Source organism: Ranitomeya imitator, chromosome 7, assembly GCF_032444005.1.
Source record: "Ranitomeya imitator isolate aRanImi1 chromosome 7, aRanImi1.pri, whole genome shotgun sequence".
Taxonomy (NCBI): domain Eukaryota; kingdom Metazoa; phylum Chordata; class Amphibia; order Anura; family Dendrobatidae; genus Ranitomeya; species Ranitomeya imitator.
In genome coordinates, this window is record NC_091288.1 from 330802 (window position 1) to 358318 (window position 27517).

The window sequence follows — 27517 nt, forward strand, 5'->3', positions numbered from 1 at the left end:
CGAACCAATCAGACCTTGGAGACATATCTGAGATGTTTTGTTTCTGCAGACCAGGATGATTGGGTGTCCTTTTTGCCGTTGGCTGAGTTCGCCCTTAATAATCGGGCCAGCTCGGCTACCTTGGTCTCTCCATTTTTCTGCAATTCTGGGTTCCATCCTCGTTTCTCTTCAGGACAGGTTGAGTCTTCGGACTGTCCTGGTGTGGATTCTGTGGTGGACAGGTTGCAGCAGATCTGGACTCAGGTAGTGGACAATTTGGCCTTGTCCCAGGAGAAGGCTCATCTTTTCGCTAATCGCAGACGCCGTGTGGGTCCCCGACTTCGTGTTGGGGATCTGGTTTGGTTATCTTCTCGTCATATTCCTATGAAGGTTTCCTCTCCTAAATTTAAACCTCGTTTTATTGGTCCGTATAGGATTTCTGAGATTCTCAATCCTGTCTTTTCGTCTGACCCTCCCAGACTCCTTTTCCATACATAATGTATTCCATAGGTCGTTGTTGCGGAGATACGTGGCACCTATGGTTCCATCTGTTGAACCTCCTGCCCTGGTTTTGGTGGAGGGGGAATTGGAGTATATTGTGGAGAAAATTTTGGATTCTCGTGTTTCTAGACGGAAACTCCAGTATCTGGTTAAATGGAAGGGTTATGCTCAGGAAGATAATTCCTGGGTTTTTGCCTCTGATGTCCATGCTCCAGATCTTGTTCGTGCCTTTCATGTGGCTCATCCTGGTCGGCCTGGGGGCTCTGGTGAGGGTTCGGTGACCCCTCCTCAAGGGGGGGGTACTGTTGTGAATTCTGTGGCTGAATTCACTCCTGTGGTCACAAGTGGTACTGCAGCTTCTGAGCTTCCTTCCTCAGGTGTTCTGGTGAGCTCGTTGGCTGCTTTGTTATTTAACTCCACCTGATTCTGTCTTCCTTGCTCCTTGTCAATGTTCCAGTGTTGGACCTGAGCTTCTGGATCTTTCCTGTGGCCTGCTGCTCTGCTTAGATAAGTGTTTCTTTGTTTTTTTTGCTAATTTTCTGTCCAGCTTGTCTATTCGTTTTTGCTGGAAGCTCTGAGACGCAAAGGGTGCACCGTCATGCCGTTAGTTCGGCACGGTGGGTCTTTTTGCCCCCTTTGCGTGGTTTTTTGCTTTAGGGTTTTTTGTAGACTGCAAAGTTCTCTTTGCTATCCTCGCTCTATCTAGAATATCGGGCCTCACTTTGCTGAATCTATTTCATCCCTACGTTTGTCTTTTCATCTTGCTAACAGTCATTATATGTGGGGGGCTGCCTTTTCCTTTGGGGTATTTCTCTGAGGCAAGTCAGGCTTGTTTTTCTATCTTCAGGCTAGTCAGCTCCTCAGGCTGTGCCGAGTTGCATAGGTAGTGACAGGCGCAATCCACAGCTGCCTTTAGTTGTGTTTAGGATAGGTTCAGGTATTGCGGTCAACAGAGATTCCACGTCTCAGAGCTCGTTCTATTGTTTTTGGGTTATTATCAAATCACTGTATGTGCTCTGATTGCTGGCACACTGTGTCACTGGATTGCCTACATAACAGAAACCGCTAGCAGCTCAACAATTCACTACCTCGACGATTTTTTGTTCGTCGGTCCCGGGGACTCCAGACTCTGCTCCTTTCTTCTCCAAAAGTTTAAGTTTTTACCCGGAAGATTCGGAGTACCACTCTCACCGGATAAAACAGTCGGCCCTTGTAACGTTTTGCCTTTTCTCGGTATTGAAATAGACACCAATGCAATGGTGTTTCGGTTACCAGCTGATAAACTGCAAAAAACTCTGCAAATGGTTAAAAATTGCTACGAAGCAAAAAAAGTCACCCTGCAGCAGATGCAGTCCCTACTAGGATTGCTCAACTTTGCCTGTCGCGTAATGCCGGTGGGCAGAGCTTTTTCATGCCGGCTATCACTAGCAACCAAGGGCATAGCCCAGCCGAGCCACAGAATTAGGCTAAACCGCTCCCTGAAGGCAGACTTGCTGGTCCGGAGGACATTCCTAGAGTCCTACAATGGGCATACATGCGTTATGGCGCAGGAGACGCCAAGCAAAGATTTAGGCCTAGTGGTTGGTGGAAATATTACAGATGGTTTCGCGGCGATATACAAGGACCAGTGGTGCAAAGGCCAATGGCCTGAACTATGGACCACGGCCGCATGGGGCCGTGACCCATCACTGGTGGAAATTCTGGCAATAGTAACATCAGTCGAGCTAAGGGGTGCCCAATTGGAAAATATGAACATCAGATTTACAACAAAACAGCTGAGAACAGCAAAAGCCCTAAACAGCATGTCCTCTTCTCCTCAGCTAGCACTCGCGCTGTTGCGCCGCCTAGCACTATTATGCCTGAAGCACAACATCTGGTGCCGGGCCAGATTTACGGCGACTGTAGATGACAAAATTGTTAACTCTTTGTTATCTTCCGATTGGCAGGCATTCATACTCTTCCTCCCCAGGGCGCGAACGTCGGGCCTGCGGTGTCCTCCTTCCCTCTTGGACATGGTGGCCAATCACTTATGCCCTTGATCCGCGCTTCAGTGACACCGGCGACTTGGCAGGTTTACGGTAAGGGGTGGGAGGAGTGGTGCTCGCTAACGCAAGGAAGACCAGTCGATAGGTGCGACCGGGCGAGATGCGACGTCTTAGTAGGACTCTTAGAAAAGCTCAGGCGGGGAGGTGCGTCGGGGACATTAGCGCAATGTCATCTGTCGGGAATAGCCTTCTTCTTTAAGCTGCTGTGGTGGGTGGACGTAACCAAATATTTTTTCATCAAACAAGCCGTTATAGGCTGGAGAAGGCTGCAACCTAGTCAGGAATGCCGTCGCCCAGTTTCCTTAAGGCTATTGGCCGACATAATTGCAATTTCTTCATCGGTGTGCAAGTCACAATACGAGGCAACGCTGATATCTGCAGCGTTCGCAATCGCCTTCTTCGGGGCACTTCGCATCAGCGAATTAGTGCCGCAGTCAAAAATAGCATCAATAGGCGGCTTAATCAATGAAGACCTCGTCATATGCAGCGAAGCTCTGCGCATTAGAGTACGGAGATCCAAATGCGACCCCACCGGGAGGGGGACATGGGTATTGGTCAAGGCGTCAGGCGGCCCTATATGCTCCGTAAAAATAGTTAAACACTATGCGGTAGTAAGACATTCGGGTAGATTCTTTCTTTCACACACCGACGGGTCCCCTCTTACTAAATATCAATTTCAAGCGATCTTTAGACAGTGCCTAGAGGCAGTCGGCGTGGCTCCAAAGGAATATGGGACACATTCCTTCCGAATAGGGGCGGCTACCGAAGCAGCCAGAGCGGTGGTATCGGAAGTCGAGGTGCAGAGAATGGGCCGCTGGAAATCCGCATGCTTTGCAAGATACATAAGACCAGACCTGCTTTAACACTTTTTGTCTATTACAGGCAGCTGTAGGCCCACAGTCTGGGTAGTGGGGCATTCTTTTGTCTACTGGGCATGCAAAAGGGCCAAACTCAGGATGGGTGGAACCAATTTTGGCTTCCCGAATTTGGAAGTCAACTGGAGAGGCATCAGAGGGCTCCGGTGGCGTCAGATCTTCCCAGAGTTGGTCGACATCGCTAAGAAGGCCAAGGGGCCGGTGGTTCTGGTGCTACATGCCGGAGGCAATGATTTGGGCAAGCGAAAAGGGGCCGAGCTGTACACAATAATGTCAACAGACATCGATCGGTTTGTCTGTTTATTACCAGATATGGTGGTGGTGTGGTCCGAGATAATACCTCGAGCGGTCTGGCACGGAGCTAAGGACGTAAAAGCCATCGAAAACGCAAGAAAAAGGATTAACACAAAGATGTCGAAGTTTGTGAGAAAATTACGGCATTGTGGTTCGCCACCAAGAGCTAGAAGGGAACAATTTAGCTTTGCTGAGACCGGATGGCATCCACCTCACGGACATCGGGCTTGACATATTTTTGGAGGGTTTGCGGGATGGTGTTGAACAGGCTCTAATGATGTTGTGTGGGGGTCGGAGTCGTGTGTAGGTCATACACATGATCCTCCGTGGCGGTAGGTAGAGGGGGGCAAAGGTTCGTAACCTCTCATCGGCTTGCTGGCCCAGCGGTCGTCGGCTGGGGCCTTCTGCAATGAGTGCGTCGCGATGTGTAATTGCCCTTCTCTACTTTGCAAATAATAAACTGTGACCGACCTGTTCAACCCATCCAGGTTTGTTGGTATCTTTTATTACAGAGTGGTGGGATGGGGGAAGGCACTGGTTACGACACACGGTCTCTGCAGTCTGGTAGGCACGGTACTGTATAAGGAACGTGCCTCTGACTGCAGAGCCCCTAAGGGATAGCTAGGTGGGAAAACTGTGCAGTGCCCAATTCCCCCCTCCCACTACTTCCCCAGGTGAGGTCATGATTGGGACGCCCAGCGAACCAACCGGGGAGAGGAGGGGAGTCAGGACACACCCTCAGGGTGTCGGGGCCAGGTTCTCCCTTTTTCTCCCCGGCTGACCCTTGGAAGCTGTTTTGTTACGTTGTATAGTAGAAGGAATGAGCTCTTTTGGAACCATGATGCTGGATGGAGTGATGACAACTTGTCTCTTCACAACTCCACATAGGTCTACCAAGGCCTCGGAGTGCCCCCCCTCCCCTCAACGCCAAAAGCTTGTGTTCCCCCCTGACTATGGCAGCTCGTGTGCCCCCTGACTATGGCAGCTCGTGTGCCCCCTGGCTATGGCAGCTCGTGTGCCCCCTGACTATGGCAGCTCGTGTGCCCCCTGACTATGGCAGCTCGTGTGCCCCCTGACTATGGCAGCTCCTGTGCCCCCGGACTATGGCAGCTCGTGTGCCCCCTGACTATGGCAGCTCGTGTGCCCCCTGACTATGGCAGCTCGTGTGCCCCCTGACTATGGCAGCTCGTGTGCCCCCTGACTATGGCAGCTCGTGTGCCCCCTGACTATGGCAGCTTGTGTGCCCCCTGACTATGGCAGCTCGTGTGCCCCCTGACTATGGCAGCTCGTGTGCCCCCTGACTATGGCAGCTCGTGTGCCCCCTGACTATGGCAGCTCGTGTGCCCCCTGACTATGGCAGCTCGTGTGCCCCCTGACTATGGCAGCTCGTGTGCCCCCCCTGACGCCGGCATCTCTTATGCCCCCCCTGACGCCGGCATCTCGTGTGCCCCCCCTGACACCGGCATCTCGTGTGCCCCCTGACGCCGGCATCTCGTGTGCCCCCCTGACACCGGCATCTCGTGTGCCCCCCTGACGCCGGCAGCTGGTGTGCCTCCACATGTGCAATATGGTCTTAAATGATTTTGTTATGAAAATAACTTTTTTTTTTTTTTAGTGCTAAATAATAAACCTTGTCTGCAATCAATGGCCAATAGAATGGGGAGTATTTTGTAGTATGGAAGCCCATAAAAAATGTTGACCCTGAAAGAAGACTAAAGGTTTTCTAACAAATTTGTTGGGGTGTACTCATTTATGCTGAACACTGTACACTGTGTTCCAAATTATTATGCAAATTGGATTTAAGTGTCATAAAGATTTAATGTTTTGTTTTTCAAATAAACTCATGGATGGTATTGTGTCTCAGGGCTCAATGGATCACTGATATCAATCTTAAACACATGTGATAATTAGTTTTCCAGGTGAATTAAAGGAAATAATTAAAGGAAAACTACTTAAAAATTATGTTCCACCTTATTAAGCAGCCACAGGTTTCAAGCAATATGGGAAATAAAAAGGATCTATCTGCTGCTGAAAAGCATCAAATAGTGCAATGCCTTGGACAAGGTATGAAAACATTAGATATTCCATGAAAACTGAGTGGTCATCATACTGTGAAGAGATTTGTGACTGAAACAGAGCACAGACAGAGTTCATGCAGATAAAGGCATAATGAGGAAGGTTTCTGCCAGACAAATTCATGGGATTAAGAGAGCAGCTGCCAAAATACCATTACAAAGCAGCAAACAGTTATTTGAAGCTGCTGGTGCCTTTGGAGTCCCTCGAACCTCAAGGTGTAGGATGCTTCAAAGGCTTGCTGTGGTGCATAAACCTCAAATTCAGCCACCCTTAAACAGTGTTCACAAGCAGAAATAGTTAAAGTGGGCCCAGACATACATGAACACTAATTTCCAAATAGTCTTGTTTACTGATGAGTGTCAAGCAACCCTGGATGGTCCAGATGGATGGAGTAGTGGATGGTTGGTGGATGGCCACCATGTCCCACCAAGGCTGCGACGTCAGCAAGGAGGTGGAGGAGTGATATTTTGGGCCAGGATCACGGGGAAACAACTGGTAGGACGCTTTAAGGTTCCTGAAGGTGTGAAAATGACCTCTGCAAAGTATGTAGAGTTTCTGACAACTTTCTTCCATGGTCTAAAAAGCATAAACGTGCCTTCAGGAGCAAAATCATCTTCATGCTGACAATGCTGCAAAGAAACCTCTAAGTCATTGGCTGCTATGGGCATAAAAGGAGATAAACTCATGGTGCGGCCGCCATCTTCCCCTGACCTCAACCCTATAGAGAACCTCTGGAGAATCATCCAGCACAAGATCTATGAGGGTGGGAGGCCGATCACATCAAAACAGCGGCTCTGGGAGGGAAGAAATACAGAAACTCTCCGAAAACTCTCAAGTTCAATGAAGGCAAAAATTGTGAAGGTGACAGCAAAGAAGGCTCCGATGTTACATGTAACTTTGCTATTAGGAGGTTTTGGAGTTAAATAGCTTTTTGTTTAGTGAATGTGACCTCCTAATGCTGCAAATTCCACAAATGAGACTTTTCAGTTCTTTATATCAAATGTATAGAAACTGTACAGTGCCTAATAATTTGGAGCAGTGCATTGTGAGTTTTTATTTATTTTGGAGATTATACTGTTATCATTGGGAGGTTTCTTTAATAAAATTTGATGTATAATCTAACGGGTGATGACTTTTATTAGACTGACTGTCATTTGCACCGACCATTTAGGAAAATCCGAGAAAAATATCATTTGCATAATAATTTGGAACACCGTGTATACAGTGGGGCAAAAAAGTATTTAGTCAGTCAGCAATAGTGCAAGTTCCACCACTTGAAAAGATGAGAGGCGTCTATAATTTACATCATAGGTAGACCTCAACTATGGGAGACAAACTGAGAAAAAAAAATCCAGAAAATCACATTGTCTGTTTTTTTAACATTTTATTTGCATATTATGGTGGAAAATAAGTATTTGGTCAGAAACAAACAATCAAGATTTCTGGCTCTCACAGACCTGTAACTTCTTCTTTAAGAGTCTCCTCTTTCCTCCACTCATTACCTGTAGTAATGGCACCTGTTTAAACTTGTTATCAGTATAAAAAGACACCTGTGCACACCCTCAAACAGTCTGACTCCAAACTCCACTATGGTGAAGACCAAAGAGCTGTCAAAGGACACCAGAAACAAAATTGTAGCCCTGCACCAGGCTGGGAAGACTGAATCTGCAATAGCCAACCAGCTTGGAGTGAAGAAATCAACAGTGGGAGCAATAATTAGAAAATGGAAGACATACAAGACCATTGATAATCTCCCTCGATCTGGGGCTCCACGCAAAATCCCACCCCGTGGGGTCAGAATGATCACAAGAACGGTGAGCAAAAATCCCAGAACCACGCGGGGGACCTAGTGAATGAACTGCAGAGAGCTGGGACCAATGTAACAAGGCCTACCATAAGTAACACACTACGCCACCATGGACTCAGATCCTGCAGTGCCAGACGTGTCCCACTGCTTAAGCCAGTACATGTCCGGGCCCGTCTGAAGTTTGCTAGAGAGCATTTGGATGATCCAGAGGAGTTTTGGGAGAATGTCCTATGGTCTGATGAAACCAAACTGGAACTGTTTGGTAGAAACACAACTTGTCGTGTTTGGAGGAAAAAGAATACTGAGTTGCATCCATCAAACACCATACCTACTGTAAAGCATGGTGGTGGAAACATCATGCTTTGGGGCTGTTTCTCTGCAAAGGGGCCAAGACGACTGATCGGGGTACATGAAAGAATGAATGGGGCCATGCATCGTGAGATTTTGAGTGCAAACCTCCTTCCATCAGCAAGGGCATTGAAGATGAAATGTGGCTGGGTCTTTCAACATGACAATGATCCAAAGCACACCGCCAGGGCAACGAAGGAGTGGCTTCGTAAGAAGCATTTCAAGGTCCTGGAGTGGCCTAGCCAGTCTCCAGATCTCAACCCTATAGAAAACCTTTGGAGGGAGTTGAAAGTCCGTGTTGCCAAGCGAAAAGCCAAAAACATCACTGTTCTAGAGGAGATCTGCATGGAGGAATGGGCCAACATACCAACAACAGTGTGTGGCAACCTTGTGAAGACTTACAGAAAACGTTTGACCTCTGTCATTGCCAACAAAGGATATATTACAAAGTATTGAGATGAAATTTTGTTTCTGACCAAATACTTATTTTCCACCATAATATGCAAATAAAATGTTAAAAAAAACAGACTGTGATTTTCTGGATTTTTTTTTCTCAGTTGGTCTCCCATAGTTGAGGTCTACCTATGATGTAAATTACAGACACCTCTCATCTTTTTAAGTGGTGGAACTTGCACTATTGCTGACTGACTAAATACTTTTTTGCCCCACTGTAAGTGAGCAGCCACACACAGTAGTGACCAGGCTCAGAGGCACATACTAATGGTGCGTTGTGGAGATCTCTCTGGATGACTCCAGACTTCAGGAGAACATGGACCTCTTGACGGGTAAAGAAAGGAGTATGTAAATTAGACAAGCGGCCTTCCATGTCTGCACATTGAGGCTGTGATACCCTGGGCAGTAAGCACACAATCTCTATGGTAGAGGGCCATGGGAATGCTTGAACTACTTTTTGAATAAACACCCGATTGATTTTAAAGACCTTTCATAAAATTCCATATTTTGGACTGGATCAGTAAAAAGTGGTAGAGGGTCTGATTACGACGTTTCTTTTCTCTCCACTGCATTGCAGAGATGTGGGCTCCTGAAATTTAGGGTATTTTATTTGCGAATTTTCACTTCAACAAGCGGAAGTTAACAGGGATTCATTCTGGGGGTGTTTACGTTTTCCCCTGTATGATGCTGCCCACTCATAAGAAGGCAACATCCATGGGGGTGAGGGGAAGCAAAAGACTACAATGAAGGTCAGAACAAGGACTTGATGTGTCAGCGCCTCACTCCCATCACTTACAATGCCACAGCAGGGGAGCTGCAGCGTGGAAGCAGTGGTTCACATACAGAGATTGGGGAATAATGCCTTGGATATGTGGAGTAGGTCCAGAGCGCTGCTCACTTGATGACCCTTCCTGCTCTAGTGCTCAACACTGCAGCTCTCGTCTCACGGCACTGCAATGACACGAAGCGTGCAGAGTGAGGATTTTTCTGTGTGATCTGATGAAATGCTTAAATTCTCACCAGTAGAGAAAAAAAGACTAGACTAATAATGGTGTGCACATCCACATAGTAAAATGTAAGAAAAAACCTTTATTGCACCTCACGACAAAACATTTAAAAACATGTAAAATACAAATAACATGACCAATATTTCACGAACCCGTTCATTCCTCAACAAAGAATCTGCAAAAACCCTAGTCCATGCCCTCATCATCTCTTGCCTTGACTACTTCAACCTCCTGCTCTGTGGCCTCCCCTCGAACACTCTCGCACCCCTCCAATCTATTCTAAACTCTGCTGCCCGACTAATCCACCTGTCCCCCCGCTATTCCCCGGCCTCTCCCCTCTGTCAATCCCTGCACTGGCTCCCCATTACCCAGAGACTCCAGTACAAAACCCTAACCATGACGTACAAAGCCATCCACTACCTGTCTCCTCCATACATCTGTGACCTCGTCTCCCGGTACTTACCTACCCGCAACCTCCGATCCTCACAAGATCTCCTTCTCTACTCCCCTCTTATCTCCTCTTCCCACAATCGCATACAAGATTTCTCTCGCGTATCACCCCTACTCTGGAACCCTCTACCACAACACATCAGACTCTCACCTACCATCGAAACCTTCAAAAAGAACCTGAAGATCCACCTCTTCCGACAAGCCTACAACCACCACCAGTAACCACCGATCGACCAAACCGCTGCATGACCAGCTCTATCCTCGCCTACTGTATCCTCGCCCATCCCTTGTAGACTGTGAGCCCTCGCGGGCAGGATCCTCTCCTCCTGTACCAGTTATGACTTGTATTGTTTAAGATTATTGTACTTGTTTTTATTATGTATACCCCTCCTCACATGTAAAGCGCCATGGAATAAATGGCGCTATAACAATAAATAATAATAATAATAATAAACCATCACCCCCAAAGAACTAGGCCGATTAGGCATAGAGTGAAACAAATGAAATAATGTTATATTTATAAAAAGCTCAATAATGGCCCCTGGACACCATAATATGGGTCTAGTCAGTAAGCACAAGCAAATATTAGTGGCAAGCTACACAACATCCCAAAAATAATGCGACCTGTGTAGTGAATACAATACAAAAAAGGTAAATCTCCAACCTGATGGATGGTGACTCCTGGTGGAATAAAGATCAGCAGAGGCTGCAAGAGCCTGTGGGATGTGAGTGGGTAAAGCCACATTACTGAGGAGAAAGGCTGCAAGATGGAGCCATGTAAGCCTGGAACCCTAATACAGGATAAGAGGGGGTGAGGAAAGGCCTTGGTAATGTGGCTTTACCCACTCACATCCCACAGGCTCTTGAAGCCTCTGTTGATCTTTATTCCACCAGCAGTCACCATCCATCAGGTTGGATATTTACCTTTCCCACATTCCATTACTGGACTTTCCTTGTCCTTTCCTCTTTCCACCTATGGTGTTTCATGTTGTGGGAGTTTATCCCCATACCTTTTCGGAGAACACACCAGTGATCTGGGGGTTGGGAGGAATCATTATATGTTTCCCAACACTTGTGACAGCAATCGTGTGCATACAGTTGTGGCCAAAAGTATTGACACCCCTGCAATTCTGTCAGATAATACTCGGTTTCTTCCAGAAAATGATTGCAATCACAAATTATTTGGTATTATTATCTTCATGTAATTTGTCTTAAATGAAAAAACACAAAGTATTGTCCTAAAGCCAAATTGGATATAATTCCACACCAAACATAAAAAAGAGGGTGGAGAAAAGTATTGGCACTGTTCGAAAAATCATGTGATGCTTCTCTAATTATTGTAATTAACAGCACCTGTAACTTACCTGTGGCACCTAACAGGTGTTGGCAATAACTAAATCACACTTGCAGCCAAAGAACTGTCTGAGGACTTGAGAAACCAAATTGTGAGGAAGCATGAGCAATCTCAAGGCTACAAGTCCATCTCCAAAGACCTGAATGTTCCTGTGTCTACCGTGCGCAGTGTCATCAAGAAGTGTAAAGCCCATGGCACTGTGGCTAACCTCCCTAGATGTGGACGGAAAAGAAAAATTGACGAGATTTCAACGCAAGATTGTGCAGATGTTGGATAAAGAACCTCGACTAACATCCAAACAAGTTCAAGCTGCCCTGCAGTCTAAGGGTACAACAGTGTCAACCCGTACTATCCGTCGGCGTCTGAATGAAAAGGGACTGTATGGTAGGAGACCCAGGAAGACCCCACTTCTTACCCCGAGACATAAAATAGCCAGGCTGGAGTTTGTCAAAACTTACCCGAAAAAGCCTAAAACGTTTTGGAAGAAAGTTCTCTGGTCAGATGAGACAAAAGTAGAGCTTTTTGGGCAAAGGCTTCAACATAGAGTTTACAGGATAAAAAGAGGCATTCAAAGAACACGGGCCCTACAGTCAAACATGGCGGAGGTTCCCTGATGTTTTGGGGTTGCTTTGCTGCCTGTGGCACTGGACTGCTTGACCGTGTGCATGGCATTATGAAGTCTGAAGACTACCAACAAATTTTGCAGCATAATGTAGGGCCCAGTGTATGAAAGCTGGGTCTTCCTCAGAGGTCATGGGTCGTCCAGCAGGACAATGACCCAAAACACACTTCAAAAAGCACTAGAAAATGGTTTGAGAGAAAGCACTGGAGATTTCTAAGGTGGCCAGCAATGAGTCCAGACCTGAATCCCATAGAACACCTGTGGAGAGATCTAAAAATGGCAGTTTGGAGAAGGCGCCCTTCAAATATCAGGGACCTGGAGCAGTTTGCCAAAGAAGAACGGTCTAAAATTCCAGCAGAGCATTGTAAGAAACTCATTGATGGTTACCGGAAGCGGTTGGTCGCAGTTATTTTGGCTAAAGGTTGTGCAACCAAGTATTAGGCTGAGGGTGCCAATACTTTTGTCTGGCCCATTTTTGGAGTTTTGTGTGAAATGATCAATGTTTTGCTTCATTCTCTTTTGTGTTTCTTCATTTAATAAAAATTAAATGAAAATAATAATACCAAAGAATTTGTGATTGCAATCATTTTCAGGAAGAAACTGAGTATTATCTGACAGAATTGCAGGGGTGTCAATACTTTTGGCCACAACTGTATATGCTATGTAAGGTGTATTGTATTCACTGCACAGACTTTTGTGGTCACATTAGTTTTGGGATGTTGTGTAGCTTGCCACTAAAACTGCAACCCTAAATGACTATCGTCCTGTAGCCTTAACATCTCACGCTATGAAGGCCTTGGAAAGATTAGTGCTTGCTCACTTAAGACCAAGGGTCAATGCTTTTATCGATCCCCTTCAGTTTGCCTACCGACATAGATTGGGGGTGGATGATGCTATTCTTTCTCTGTTACATAGGGTACATTCATTTCTGGAGATTGACGGAACCACGGTGCGAGCGATGTTCTTCGATTTCTCGAGTTCATTTAACTCCCTGCAGCCACTTTTACTACACAAAAAGATGACTGATATGAAGGTTGAGGAGGGGATGAGAAATTGGATAACTGACTATCTATCAGATCGGCCACAGTTTGTACAGATGGGAGCAGTGGTGTCAGGCAGATTATTGAGCAGTGTAGGTGCCCCCCAGGGAACGGTGCTTGCGCCCTTTCTATTCACACTGTATACTTCAGACTTTCAGTATAAATCTGAACTTTGCCACCTTCAAAAATTTTCGGATGACTCTGTGGTTGTGGGATGCATTAGGGGAGATCAGGGGGATGAGGAATATAGAAGGGTGGTGTCGAATTTCGTAGATTGGTGCAATGGTAACTATCTACAACTAAATGTTAAGAAAACTAAGGAGTTGGTGGCCAACTATAGCAGGATAAAGATGGAATGCTTACCGATCACTATTGCTGGTCAGGAGGTAGAGCAGGTGGAGAGTTACAAATATTTGGGGGTCCATATGGATGGCAAACTGGACTGGAGATGCCACTCAGAGTTTGTCTACAAGAAGGGGATGAGCAGATTGTATTTCCTAAGGAAACTGAGGTCTTTTAATGTGTGTAGCAAAATGTTAGAAATGTTCTACCAGTCTGTGGTGGCAAGTGCCATCTTTTTTGCAATCACGTGCTGGGGTAGTAGTGTGCGGGCCTCTGATGCTAATAAGCTGAATAAGATTATTAAGAAGGCAAGTTCTGCTGTGGGCTGTAATCTGGACTCTTTTGGGGAGGTAGTGGAGAGAAGAACTCTGAGAAAGTGTATGGCAATTATGAACAATAATGCACATCCATTATATGAGCTATTCATGAGACAGAAGAGCACCTTCAGCAACCGGCTAATACTTCTGAGGTGTAAGAAGGAAAAATATAGGAAATCGTTTGTGCCAACTGCCATGGGAATGTACAACAATAACATTAGGGTTAAACCACCAAGGTGAATGTCTACTTATTTCTCTACATTTCAGTTCACTCGTTGTGTATGTCCTATTCTAATGTATAATGTTCTTCTGTCAACAAACTGTCATGTCAACTATGTAATTCCTTTATGATTTTTATGATTTAAGTTGTGCTGCTGTGATACCATAATTTCCCACGGGATCAATAAAGTGTATCGTATCGTATTTGCTTGGGCTTACTGACTATACCCATATTATGGTGTCCAGAGGCCATTATTGAGCTTTTATAAATATAACATTGATTATTTCATTTGTTTCACTCTATGCCTTATTGGCCTAGTTCTTTGGGGGTGATTGTTTATTGGTCATGTTATATGTATTTTACATGTTTTTAAATGTTTTGCTTGAGGTGCAATAAAGGCTTTTTCTTATATTTTACTATGTGGATGTGCACACCATTATTAGTCTAGTCTTTTTTCTCTTCTTTCGTACATATCCTATACAGACTAGGTGTTGCACCCCATTTTTGCAATGTATATGATGATATATTTGTGATAGCAGTGCACCCCTTATTCCTCTTGTAAATTCTCACCAGATCACTCTGAAAATACCTGTTCTGACATTCTCTGTGGACGTTTGCTTTTTTCCCCCCTTGTGTGACGCATTCTGCCTGTGATTGAGCAGCATTATTAAAGGGAAAAAGTAAACCCCCTCCGAGAAGAATCTGTTAATTCTCTTTTGGTTGAAGGAGAAATTGGGATATTGGGCGTTCTGAACGTCAGGAGCCTGCATCTCCATAATGCAATAGAGAGTGGGCTCCTTAAATGGATAATGCCCAAAGCAACGTGAGAAAACCTACACTGAGTGCACGATTGGAGCTTTGCCCCATTAAAATATTGTTTTTCTAAATCCTCACCAAAAGCCCCTGTGTGAACACCCCATTAGAGGGCGGTATAGTGGAGGGTTAGGGATGGATACGGTACTTTAGATATGGCCTAAATGTCCTAGAAGAAGATGCCTCTCTCTTTGTGTCCCCTGCTCTAGACCTGTGATGCTTTGTTAGGTTTTACTAGTTTCTGAAATCTTTCCTGTTTGATGGTAACCTAGGAGGAGGCGTCCGCTTTATCTCCGTGCTTATAGCCGCCAAGTTCTTCATGGTTCTCTTCCGCCAAGTTTCATTGTTATGCGTCTTGGTGAACACTCAGAAAGAACCTAGTAACGACCTCATGTATCTTCATTTTGTGGCTTCCATTATGTTTAAACCAGTGCCAAGAACTGGGAGTGGAGAATCGGAGGCAGACTGGGGAAGTGTACCTTGTGCTGGTCCCCATATAGTTTCTTGGGGGCTTTTAGTTTCACCATCATCAGATTTGGAAAATGAGAACCATTTTATTGCAGAATAAATTTTCTCCAAATGTTACAACTGCTCTGCAGACTAAGTAATGCAACACCTGACCCCCCATACATCTACAGGGGCTTCTCACTAAATTAGAATATCATCAAAAAGTTAATTTATTTCAGTTCTTCAGTACAAAAAGTGAAACTCGTATAGAGTCATTACACACAGAGTGATCTATTTCAAATGTTTATTTCTGTTAATGTTGATGATTATGGCTTACAACCACTAAAAACCCAAAAGTCATTATCTCAGTAAACTAGAATACTTTATAACACCAGCTTGAAAAATGAGTGTAAAATCGGAAATGTTGGCCTACTGAAATGTATGTTCAGATATATGCACTCAATAGTTGGTCGGGCTCCTTTTGCATCAATTACTGCATCAGTGCAGCGTGGCATGGAGGCATTCAGCCTGTGGCACTGCTGAGGGGTTATGGAAGCCCAGGTTGCTTTGATAGCAGCCTTCAGCTCGTCTGCAGTGTTGGGTCTGGTGTCTCTCATCTTCCTCCTGACAATACACATACATTCTCTATGGGATTAAGGTCAGGCGAGTTTGCTGCCAATCAAGCCCACTGATACTGTTGTTTTTACACCAGGTATTGGTACTTTTGGCCGTGTGGACAGGGGCCAAGTCCTGCTGGAGAATGAAATTTCCATCTCCAAAAAGCTTGTCGGCAGAGGGAAGCATGAAGTGCTCTAAAATCTCCTGATAAACGGCTGCGCTGACTTTGGTCTTTATAAAACACAGTGGACCTACACCAGCAGATGATATGGCTCCCCAAACCATCACTGATTGTGGAGACTTCACACTAGACCTCCAGCAGCTTGGATTGTGGCCTCCACTCTTCCTCCAGACTCTGGGACCTTGATTTCCAAATTAAATGCAAAATGTAGTTTAATCCGAAAACAACACCATGGACCATTGGCAACAGTCCAGTTCTTCTTCTCCTTGGCCCAGGTAAGACGCTTCTGGCATTGTCTATTGGTCATGAGTGGCCGGACACAAGGAATGTGACACTTGTCGCCCATGTCCTGGATACGTCTGTGTGTGGTGGATCTTGAAGCAATGACTCCAGCAGCAGTCCACTCCTTGTGAATCTCCCCCACATTTCTGAATGGCCTTTTCTTAACAATCCTTTCCAGGCTGCAGTTATCCCGGTTGCCTGTGCACTTTCCTTCCACTCCACTTTCCATTAATATGCTTGGATACAGCACTGTGTGAACAGCCAGCTTCTTTACCAATGACCTTGTGTGGCTTCCCCTCCTTGTGGAGTGTGTCAATGACTGCCTTATGAACATCTGTCAAGTCCGCAGTCTTGTCCATTATTGTGGAGCTACTGAAACGACTAAGGGACCTTTATAAATGCTGAGGAAGCCTTTGCAGATGTTTTTTGTTAATTATTCTAATTTACTGAGATAATGACTTTTAGGTTTTCATTGGCTGTAAGCCATAATTATCAACAATAACAGAAATAAACACGTGAAATAGATCACTCTGTGTGTAATGACCAGGGCCGGCGTCAGCACTGGGGCAAGTGTCGGGGCCCTGGCGAGACGGGGGGCCCATTTAAGGTACGACACTGAGGAGTCCTGGGGGGCCCCTGCAGCCAGACTACATCCCCTGTATTGCACACTACAACTCCCAGGACTCGGAGCACATCCCCGGCAGCAGGCGGCACAGGGCTCTGGGAGTTTTGCAGGTGCTGGAGAGCCACATGACACGTCGTCATTGATTAAAATACTCCGTCCAAGTCCTCAATCTCACCATGGATACGCAGAGTGACTTCCGGTCTGTGTCGTCACTTCCAGGTGAGAGTGAGGACGAGCTCATGATCCTAAGAGCTCAGAGGTCTGTCCTGGGATCGTCCAGCACCGTGCGGAGTCCAACTGTCCAGTGCCGGAGAATGAGCCGCGCGTCACCAAGCTGAAAGACAAGCAGCAGTGCAGCACCTGTGTCCGTGACGGTGACAGTGAAGCAGTCTTCCTTCCTGGAGCAAAGCATTGCGGGGGGATGCAGAGCCTGGCTGGGAGGACAAGGTATGGGCCACGGAGACAGGTGGCGGGAATGGATGGCCTCTGTGCAAGACAGTACTGTCTGGGACTTGTAGACTAGTCCTACAATGTGGTATCTTAGCATTACTGGGACTTGTAGTCCTACAGACCTACAGTATGGCATCTGAGTGAGAGTGATGCTGGGACTTGTTACTTGGAGACTACTGTCTGAATATACTACACTACTTGGCCGTGTTATATACTACGTGGCCTGTGCTACATACTAGGTGGGCTGTGCTATATACTACTTGGGCTGAGCTATATACTACGTGGGCTGTGTTATATAGTATGTGGGCTGTGTTATATAGTACGTGGGCTGTGTTATATAGTACGTTGTTATGATCCGGTGACCTTGGAGCAGCATGAAAACTTTCACTGGAGTAGGTGGTAACTGTACTGACCGCAAATCCTGATCTTAACACCGCAACTAGAAGTAGCCGTGGTGTGTGCCTAACAAACCCTAGACACCTCGTCACAGCCGGAGGACTAAATACCCCTAAAGATGGAAATAGGAATACTAGCTTGCCTCAGAGCAGAACCCCAAAGGATAGGCAGCCCCCCACAAATATTGGCTGTGAGTAGGAGAGGAAAGACACACACAGGCAGAAAACAGGATTTCACACAAGAGGCCACTCTAGCTAAAATAGGAAAGGATAGGACAGACTTCTGTGCGGTCAGTATTAAAACCCTTCCAAAAATTTCCACAGCAGATTATACAAAAATTCCTCCATCTAACTAAAGACGTGGAACGTATATCTGCAACTCCAGAGAATCCTACACTCAGAGCAGAAATACAATCAAAAAACAAGCACACAGCATGTGTGCCATAGAAAAAGAAACAGACACTTATCTTTGCTGAATTGGCACCTAAGCAGGAGAAACAGACAGAGGTCCAAAACCTCCCAAGAACCATTGACAACTGGCAAGGACTAATGAGTCCTGCAAACCTAAATACCCCAGTCAGAATTGCAATCAGCAGATACACCTGTCCAGGACTGCAGCCCAGGGACAACTGCATTATCACCTACAACCACCGGAGGGAGCCCAAAAGCAGAATTCACAACAGTACGTGGGCTGTGTTATATACTGCGTGGGCTGTTATATACTATGTGGCTGTGTTATATACTACATGGGCTGTGTTATATGCTATGTGAGCTGTGCTATATAGTATGTGGGCTGTGCTATATACTACGTGGGCTGTGTTATATACTACATGGGCTGTGTTATATACTGCGTGGGCTGTGTTATGTACTTCGTGGGCTGTACTATATACTATATGGACTTTGTTATATAAGACGTGAGCTGTGCTATATACTACATGGCTGTGCTATATACTATGTGGGCTGTGTTGTATGCTACGTGGACTGTTATATACTATGTGAGCTGTGCTATATACTACATGGCTGTGCTATATACTACATGGGCTGTGTTATATACTATGTGGCTGTGTTATATACTACATGTCTGTGTTATATACTATGTGGCTGTGCTATATGGTACACATTTTGCACTTTTACAAATGTTCTACGTTAATACTTTCTAATTTTAACTTTAAACATTTTTCCATTAAAAAAAATTGTCATATTTAATGTATGCAGTTTTTTCTTTGCAGCAAGTTCAGCTAACAATAAAATGCCTACTGGTAACTGAGGAAGAGGGAGTATATCACAAAAATTGGCATAGAAGGGGTTGACTTATATAAAGCCCCTCTGCTGTATGGTATGGTAGAATTTACAATAGCTATCACTCATGTAAGAAGTGAAATCTGGCATTGTACTATACCTATATTTCTCTGCACAGATGTGCATCATGAATCGTGGTATGTGTTAAAGGGGGGCCCACTGAGACTCTTCCGCCCGGGGCCCTCAAAAATCTGGAGCCGGCCCTGCTAATGACTACATAATATAGGAGTTTCATTTTTTTTTATTGAAAAACTGAAATAAATTAACTTTTTGATGATATTCTAATTTAGTGAGAAGCAATCACCCTAACATTTGTGGTGGGGCCATCAGTTTCCATGTAGTGCGGTTGTGTGGAGACCCTATTCTTTGCCAGTATGTGTTGAATGAATAGAACTGCGTGTATACAACATTGCGGCAGATTGTCATTGGTGGTCTATGGGAGCCTCTGTTTTTTGGTTGTCCACTTTCTTGCTCTTGCTGGCATCATGTGACCTTGAGACAACGTTCTTAATAGTTTTGTGGGTTTTCTTGGCACATTATGCTGATTATGGAGCAATCATGAGGAGGTTCCTTTGGCTCGATGCAGCAAGGCTGCGATTCCAGAATATCAATAGTTCATTTCACAGATGATGGTTTCTCTGATCAACCAGTAATTGCTTGTTCTTGTTTTTCAGGGATATTTTATCGTAAGTCATGTGCTTCTTCAGCCGCCTGTCTCATCGCCTCCGCTGGATACCAGTCTTTCTGCACCCCAGGCAAAGTCAATTCAGTTTGTATCAGCTGCTGTGACACCTCTTTGTGCAATGGTCCTCGGTCCAAGAAGAGCAGGAATACGGCTGTAGCTCATCGTTTGGGGGCCCCAATGGTGCCCCTGTCACTGCTTATGTTAGCAGAACTGCTGTAGCCACTATGTAAATACTCTTGCTAGGATTTCCCGGTTGGGAGGCTCCATTTTTGTTGGTTTGTTTCCTAGGCAAATTCAACAGGTTACCAAAAATGTATTTTCTTATATTTTCTGATTAGGGTTTGATTTCTGAAATTGTTCTGACAAAATGCACTTAAAGAAAATCTGAGAAACTTGTGGATCAAAGCAGCTTCTTAAAGAAGCCTTGTGCTGTTCCTCTGAGTGGGTCCCTCTGCCGTCACTTGAGTTGTGTAGACATCTCCAACTGTATTCTGTCTGCATATACTACAATTCTGAGCAGGAAACCACTTCCAGTCGAGTGACCTCCACAACCCTAACCCAAACACACCCATGACGCCCAATATCAGCCTTCATGCAGAATTCTCATGCTTCCCCCATGTTTAAGCAGAAGGTGAGGATGTTCATACGTACCTATCTACCTCATACCTCTCGCCTACGACATATCTCCTTTCACTGTTTATATTGCACCAAATAAATAAATCCGCAAAAGAGAATGAAGACAGTTTATTAGAGACCGAGTACAATGTTTGTGTCTTGTCATTCCTAACACACGGCAATAACTCCCCATGCCAGATCACACCTTAATGTGTCTCCTCATACTTTCCACCACATTGTCTCATGCCCCCCTCTCACCATTTATTTTCCCAACATATTAAATGTCTCCTTATGCCCCATATTGTATGTGCTTTCTTACTTCTTCCCACCGTATTGTCTCCTCGTGGTCTTTTTTGCCATGTTGTAAACATCTCACTCACTACCATAATTTTGTATGTCTCCTCATGCACATTTCCACCATGTTATTTCCTGCCCACGCCCCCTTCCACCATATTGTATCTCTCCCAATGTCTGTGTTGTGTAATACTCTTCTTAGCTTCACTCTTGCCCTGTACCTGACTACAGAACATGATAGCGCTACAAATCAAATGTAATAACAATAAAAGCACAAATAGGTTGCTTCAAGTAACTGTCTGGATAGTTGTGTGTCCTTTGATGGAACTCTGTGTGTGAATCTGAATGCCTTAGATTTCACTTTCATAAACGCCGTTCCTTCCAGATGTTGCCTGCATTGTTCCTCCTGTGTGACCATGTTGAGAAGTCATTGTTACCAGGCTTTTCTCCTGTCCAGGAAGGCTGAAAGTCTGGCGTGAATTCTGTCCAGTGGCTGTGCTGTTTCTTTTCAAGGACATGGAGACCAGCGGCCGCTTGTAGTTGGTACTGCTGGCAGCAGAGTGGAGATGAGCTCTGCGAAGCTTTTCTATGTTGATATGCTCCAGTGTCAAGTGACAGTGAAGGACCTGAAGGAACACATCTCGGAATTGTTTTGAAGAAATGTTGTACAAAAGAGGATTCACAACAGAGCTGAGGTAAAAAAAAGTGTCCGCCACTGGAAGCAGCGTCATATAGGCTTGGAAGTAGTGGACAGTCCATTCCTGCTTGGGTGTGCTGGCTGCCATGATGCGAAGGACCTGGTTGGGCATCCAGCAAAGAGTAAGAGTCAGAACTATGAGACCTGTAAAGAGAAGACAAAAATATCAGTATGGTGGCGCTGACTTCTTGTTCCCAGGTACAGTAAATCATGGTGGAGGATGTGGCTCAGGCAACGGGTGCAGTCACCTTGACAGGGTCATTATGTGGCATCAATTCCATTGCTGGTGTAGCTGGAATAGATTGTAAAAATAATGTTTATTGATCAGAGTCGCTTGGCTGCGTTCTCATTGTGCTGTGAGGAGGAGGGCGGCAGGCATGCCACTTGTCCTAGAGCAGTGAAGCCGCACAAAAACTCTTCTTATTGATTATTTCTTAGATAAACCAGGAACGTGCATCTGAAATGAAGTCTTCAGAATAAAAGCAATATCCATTAGAGCGGCGGAAGATTTCACTGTACATGATAGGTCACCCTATAATCCATTACCACACATCTACGCTGTGCCCTTCCTCATGTTTATTGTACATCTGGTTCCCGCTTGGTGGAGGACATTTTACCATCTTAGTGAAGTTCATGCAGCTGCAGGTTATCAGGTGCCAAGAGAAACTATCCCTTTTCTGTGTAAATTGCAAGCCTTCTTATTTGTTTTTATTTTTGCTCATTTTTTAGTGTATTTAGCAAGTTTTGCAGTAGTTTCTGTGCTGTATGCAATTGCATGAAAGTGTGCATGCCCTTCCTGATATCCTATTCTTTTGCATGTTTGTCACACTTAGAGCCTTGCGAAAGTATTCGGCTCCCTGGAACTTTTCAGCCTTTTCCCACATATCCTCCTTCAAACATAAAGATACCAAATGTAAATTTTTGGTGAAGAATCAACAACAAGTGGAACACAGTTGTGAAGTTGAACAAAATTTATTGGTTATTTGAAATTTTTGTGGAAATTCAAAAACTGAAAAGTGTGGCATACAATATAATTTGGCCCCTTTACTTTCAGTGCAGAAGTTCATTGTGGATCTCTGAATGATCCAATGTTGTCCTAAATGCCTAATGATGATAAATATAATCCACCTGTGTGTAATCAAGTCTCCGTATAAATGCTCCTGCTCTGTGATAGTCTCAGGGTTCTGTGTGAAGCACAGAGAGCATCATGAAGACCAAGGAACACAACAGGCAGCTCCGTGATACTGTTGTAGAGAAGTTTAAAGCCGGATTTGGATACAAAATGATTTCCAAACTCTAAACATCCCAAGGAGCACTGTGCAAGCGATCATATTGAAATGGAAGGAGTATCATACCACTGCAAATCTACCAAGACCCGGCCGTCCCTCTAAACTTTCATCTCAGACAAGGAGAAGACTGATCAGAGATGCAGCCAAGAGGCCCATGATCACTCTGGACAGAGGCGTAGCTAGGGTTTTGGTCCGGGGGGGCGGAGCTTCTGAGTGGGCCCCTAACCAGGAAACCTTGATTACAACTCGGTGATGCGCCCTAATAGTGGAGGAGAACCTCAGCAGATGACCGCGCTGTTACTGAAGATAATCACTATATAACGACCAATATGGATATTACCGCCATATGGTCAGTGGTACATACCAGTCCTACAGAATATATAAGGCCTCTTTCACACTTGCGTCGTTTGGCATCCGTTGAAATCCGTCTTTTGGGAAAAAAACGGATCCTTAAAATGTGCTCTCAGGATGCATTTTTTTCCCACAGACTTGCATTAGTGACGGATGGCCACACGTCGCGTCCATCGTGCAACGGATCCGTCGTGTTTTGGCGGACCGTCAGCAAGAAAAAATGTTCAAGTGAACTTTTTTTGTCTGTCGCGTCCGCCATTTTCTACCGTGCATGGGCAGCCGAAACTCCGCCCCCTCCTCCCCGGACATCAGAATGGGCAGCGGATGCGTTGAAAACTGCATCCGCTGCCCACGTCGTGCACAAATTTCACAACGTATAGCGACAGACCCGTACCGGCGCAAGTGTGAAAGAGGCAAAAGAGATCACAGCACAGTTACAGATAATGTCTGACCGCTGACGTCTTTTCTGATGGAATCGTTCATTTTTGCCGTCTTTTCCATCTGACCCAGAACGACATGACAACTTCTTCCAGCAACAACTCACCTGCAGGGAATACAACAAAGACATATCTAACTTCTCATATTCCAGCCATCACCATCTTTTCCCAACCTGCACAAACTCTTCATCCTGCTTATACCCCAATACTGAGCCGCTGCTGCTGTATGTGTCCCTATTACTGCTCCTGATACCCCAATACTGAGCCTCTGCTGCCGTATGTGTCCCTATTACTGCCCCTGATACCCCAATACTGAGCCGCCGCTGCCGTATGTGTCCCTATTACTGCTCCTGATACCCCAATACTGAGCCGCTGCTGCCGTATGTGTCCCTATTACTGCACCTGATACCCCAATACTGAGCCTCTGCTGCCATATGTGTCCTTATTACTGCCCCTGATACCCCAATACTGAGCCACTGCTGCCGTATGTGTCCCTATTACTGCACCTGATACCCCAATACTGAGCCGCCGCTGCCGTATGTGTCCATATTACTGCACCTGATATCCCAATACTGAGCCGCTGCTGCCGTATGTGTCCCTATTACTGCACCTGATACCCCAATACTGAGCCGCCGCTGCCGTATGTGTCCCTATTACTACACCTGATATCCCAATACTGAGCCGCTGCTGCCGTATGTGTCCCTATTACTACACCTGATACCCCAATGCTGAGCCGCCGCTGCCGTATGTGTCCCTATTACTGCACCTGATACCCCAATACTGAGCCGCTGCTGCCGTATGTGTCCTTATTACTGCCCCTGATACCCCAATACTGACCCGCTGCTGCCGTATGTGTCCCTATTACTAGTAACATAGTAACATAGTAACATAGTTAGTAAGGCCGAAAAAAGACATTTGTCCATCCAGTTCAGCCTATATTCCATCATAATAAATACCCAGATCTACGTCCTTCTACAGAACCTAATAATTGTATGATACAATATTGTTCTGCTCCAGGAAGACATCCAGGCCTCTCTTGAACCCCTCGACTGAGTTCGCCATCACCACCTCCTCAGGCAAGCAATTCCAGATTCTCACTGCCCTAACAGTAAAGAATCCTCTTCTATGTTGGTGGAAAAACCTTCTCTCCTCCAGACGCAAAGAATGCCCCCTTGTGCCCGTCACCTTCCTTGGTATAAACAGATCCTCAGCGAGATATTTGTATTGTCCCCTTATATACTTATACATGGTTATTAGATCGCCCCTCAGTCGTCTTTTTTCTAGACTAAATAATCCTAATTTCGCTAATCTATCTGGGTATTGTAGTTCTCCCATCCCCTTTATTAATTTTGTTGCCCTCCTTTGTACTCTCTCTAGTTCCATTATATCCTTCCTGAGCACCGGTGCCCAAAACTGGACACAGTACTCCATGTGCGGTCTAACTAGGGATTTGTACAGAGGCAGTATAATGCTCTCATCATGTGTATCCAGACCTCTTTTAATGCACCCCATGATCCTGTTTGCCTTGGCAGCTGCTGCCTGGCACTGGCTGCTCCAGGTAAGTTTATCATTAACTAGGATCCCCAAGTCCTTCTCCCTGTCAGATTTACCCAGTGGTTTCCCGTTCAGTGTGTAATGGTGATATTGATTCCCTCTTCCCATGTGTATAACCTTACATTTATCATTGTTAAACCTCATCTGCCACCTTTCAGCCCAAGTTTCCAACTTATCCAGATCCATCTGTAGCAGAATACTATCTTCTCTTGTATTAACTGCTTTACATAGTTTTGTATCATCTGCAAATATCGATATTTTACTGTGTAAACCTTCTACCAGATCATTAATGAATATGTTGAAGAGAACAGGTCCCAATACTGACCCCTGCGGTACCCCACTGGTCACAGCGACCCAGTTAGAGACTATACCATTTATAACCACCCTCTGCTTTCTATCACTAAGCCAGTTACTAACCCATTTACACACAATTTCCCCCAGACCAAGCATTCTCATTTTGTGTACCAACCTCTTGTGCGGCACGGTATCAAACGCTTTGGAAAAATCGAGATATACCACGTCCAATGACTCACCGTGGTCCAGTCTATAGCTTACCTCTTCATAAAAACTGATTAGATTGGTTTGACAGGAGCGATTTCTCATAAACCCATGCTGATATGGAGTTAAACAGTTATTCTCATTGAGATAATCCAGAATAACATCCCTTAGAAACCCTTCAAATATTTTACCAACAATAGAGGTTAGACTTACTGGCCTATAATTTCCAGGTTCACTTTTAGAGCCCTTTTTGAATATTGGCACCACATTTGCTATGCGCCAGTCCTGCGGAACAGACCCTGTCGCTATAGAGTCACTAAAAATAAGAAATAATGGTTTATCTATTACATTACTTAGTTCTCTTAGTACTCGTGGGTGTATGCCATCCGGACCCGGAGATTTATCTATTTTAATCTTATTTAGCCGGTTTCGCACCTCTTCTTGGGTTAGATTGGTGACCCTTAATATATGGTTTTCATTGTTTCTTGGGATTTCACCTAGCATTTCATTTTCCACCGTGAATACCGTGGAGAAGAAGGTGTTTAATATGTTAGCTTTTTCCTCGTCATCTACAACCATTCTTTCCTCACTATTTTTTAAGGGGCCTACATTTTCAGTTTTTATTCTTTTACTATTGATATAGTTGAAGAACAGTTTGGGATTAGTTTTACTCTCCTTAGCAATGTGCTTCTCTGTTTCCTTTTTGGCAGCTTTAATTAGTTTTTTAGATAAAGTATTTTTCTCCCTATAGTTTTTTAGAGCTTCAATGGTGCCATCCTGCTTTAGTAGTGCAAATGCTTTCTTTTTACTGTTAATTGCCTGTCTTACTTCTTTGTTTAGCCACATTGGGTTTTTCCTATTTCTAGTCCTTTTATTCCCACAAGGTATAAACCGCTTACACTGCCTATTTAGGATGTTCTTAAACATTTCCCATTTATTATCTGTATTCTTATTTCTGAGGATATTGTCCCAGTCTACCAGATTAAGGGCATCTCTAAGCTGTTCAAACTTTGCCTTCCTAAAGTTCAATGTTTTTGTGACTCCCTGACAAGTCCCCCTAGTGAAAGACAGGTGAAACTGCACAATATTGTGGTCGCTATTTCCTAAATGCCCGACCACCTGCAGATTTGTTATTCTGTCAGGTCTATTAGATAGTATTAGGTCTAAAAGTGCTGCTCCTCTGGTTGGATTCTGCACCAATTGTGAAAGATAATTTTTCTTGGTTATTAGCAGAAACCTGTTGCCTTTATGGGTTTCACAGGTTTCTGTTTCCCAGTTAATATCCGGGTAGTTAAAGTCCCCCATAACCAGGACCTCATTATGGGTTGCAGCTTCATCTATCTGCTTTAGAAGTAGACTTTCCATGCTTTCTGTTATATTTGGGGGTTTGTAACAGACCCCAATGAGAATTTTGTTACCATTTTTCCCTCCATGAATTTCAACCCATATGGACTCGACATCCTCATTCCCTTCGCTAATATCCTCCCTTAAAGTGGACTTTAGACAAGACTTTACATAGAGACAAACCCCTCCTCCTCTCCGATTTTTACGATCCTTTCTAAACAGACTGTAACCCTGTAAGTTGACTGCCCAGTCATAGCTTTCATCTAACCATGTCTCGGTTATTCCCACTATGTCAAAGTTACCTGTAGATATTTCTGCTTCTAGTTCTTCCATCTTGTTTGTCAGGCTTCTGGCGTTTGCGAGCATGCAGTTTAGAGGATTTTGTTTTGTTCCAATCTCCTCACTGTGGATTGTTTTAGAAATGTTCTTACCTCCCTTCAGAGTATGTTTTCCTGGGTCGTCTTTGTTCGAGTCTAATGTTTTTCTTCCCGTCCCCTCTTCTTCTAGTTTAACGCCCTCCTGATGAGTGTAGCGAGTCTTCTGGCGAATGTGTGTTTCCCAGGTTTGTTGAGGTGTAGTCCGTCTCTGGCGAGGAGTCCATCATACCAGTAATTCACACCGTGGTCCAGGAATCCGAATCCTTGTTGTCTGCACCATCGTCTTAGCCAGTTGTTTGCATCAAGGATCCTGTTCCATCTCCTGGTGCCATGCCCGTCTACTGGAAGGATAGAAGAAAAAACTACCTGTGCATCCAGTTCCTTTACTTTCTTCCCCAACTCTTCAAAGTCCTTGCAGATTGTCGGTAGGTCCTTCCTTGCCGTGTCATTGGTGCCAACATGTATCAGAAGAAATGGGTGGACATCCTTGGAGCTGAAGAGCTTTGGTATCCTATCGGTCACATCCTTGATCATCG

The 27517-nt window shown here is 45.0% G+C and overlaps 2 protein-coding genes across 3 annotated transcripts in view; one reads left to right on the top strand and one right to left on the bottom strand.

The window, feature by feature from the left end:
* The window catches only part of LYPD1 (LY6/PLAUR domain containing 1), a 108675-nt gene extending 88405 nt beyond the window's left edge, over positions 1-20270 (top strand). The window contains exon 3 of the mRNA XM_069732548.1: positions 19515-20270. Within this exon, the coding sequence (XP_069588649.1) occupies positions 19515-19744 (230 nt within the window). The 3' untranslated portion in view covers positions 19745-20270. The remainder of the gene's footprint in view (positions 1-19514) is intronic.
* Positions 20271-20784: 514 nt separating this feature from the next.
* GPR39 (G protein-coupled receptor 39) overlaps positions 20785-27517 on the bottom strand; it is a 104217-nt gene continuing 97484 nt past the window's right edge. Inside the window, exon 2 of one of the 2 annotated variants that reach the window (XM_069732547.1) lies at positions 20785-21275. In XM_069732547.1, coding sequence (XP_069588648.1) covers positions 20785-21275 — 491 coding nt within the window. The remainder of the gene's footprint in view (positions 21276-27517) is intronic. The other variant, XM_069732546.1, reaches the window with a different exon arrangement.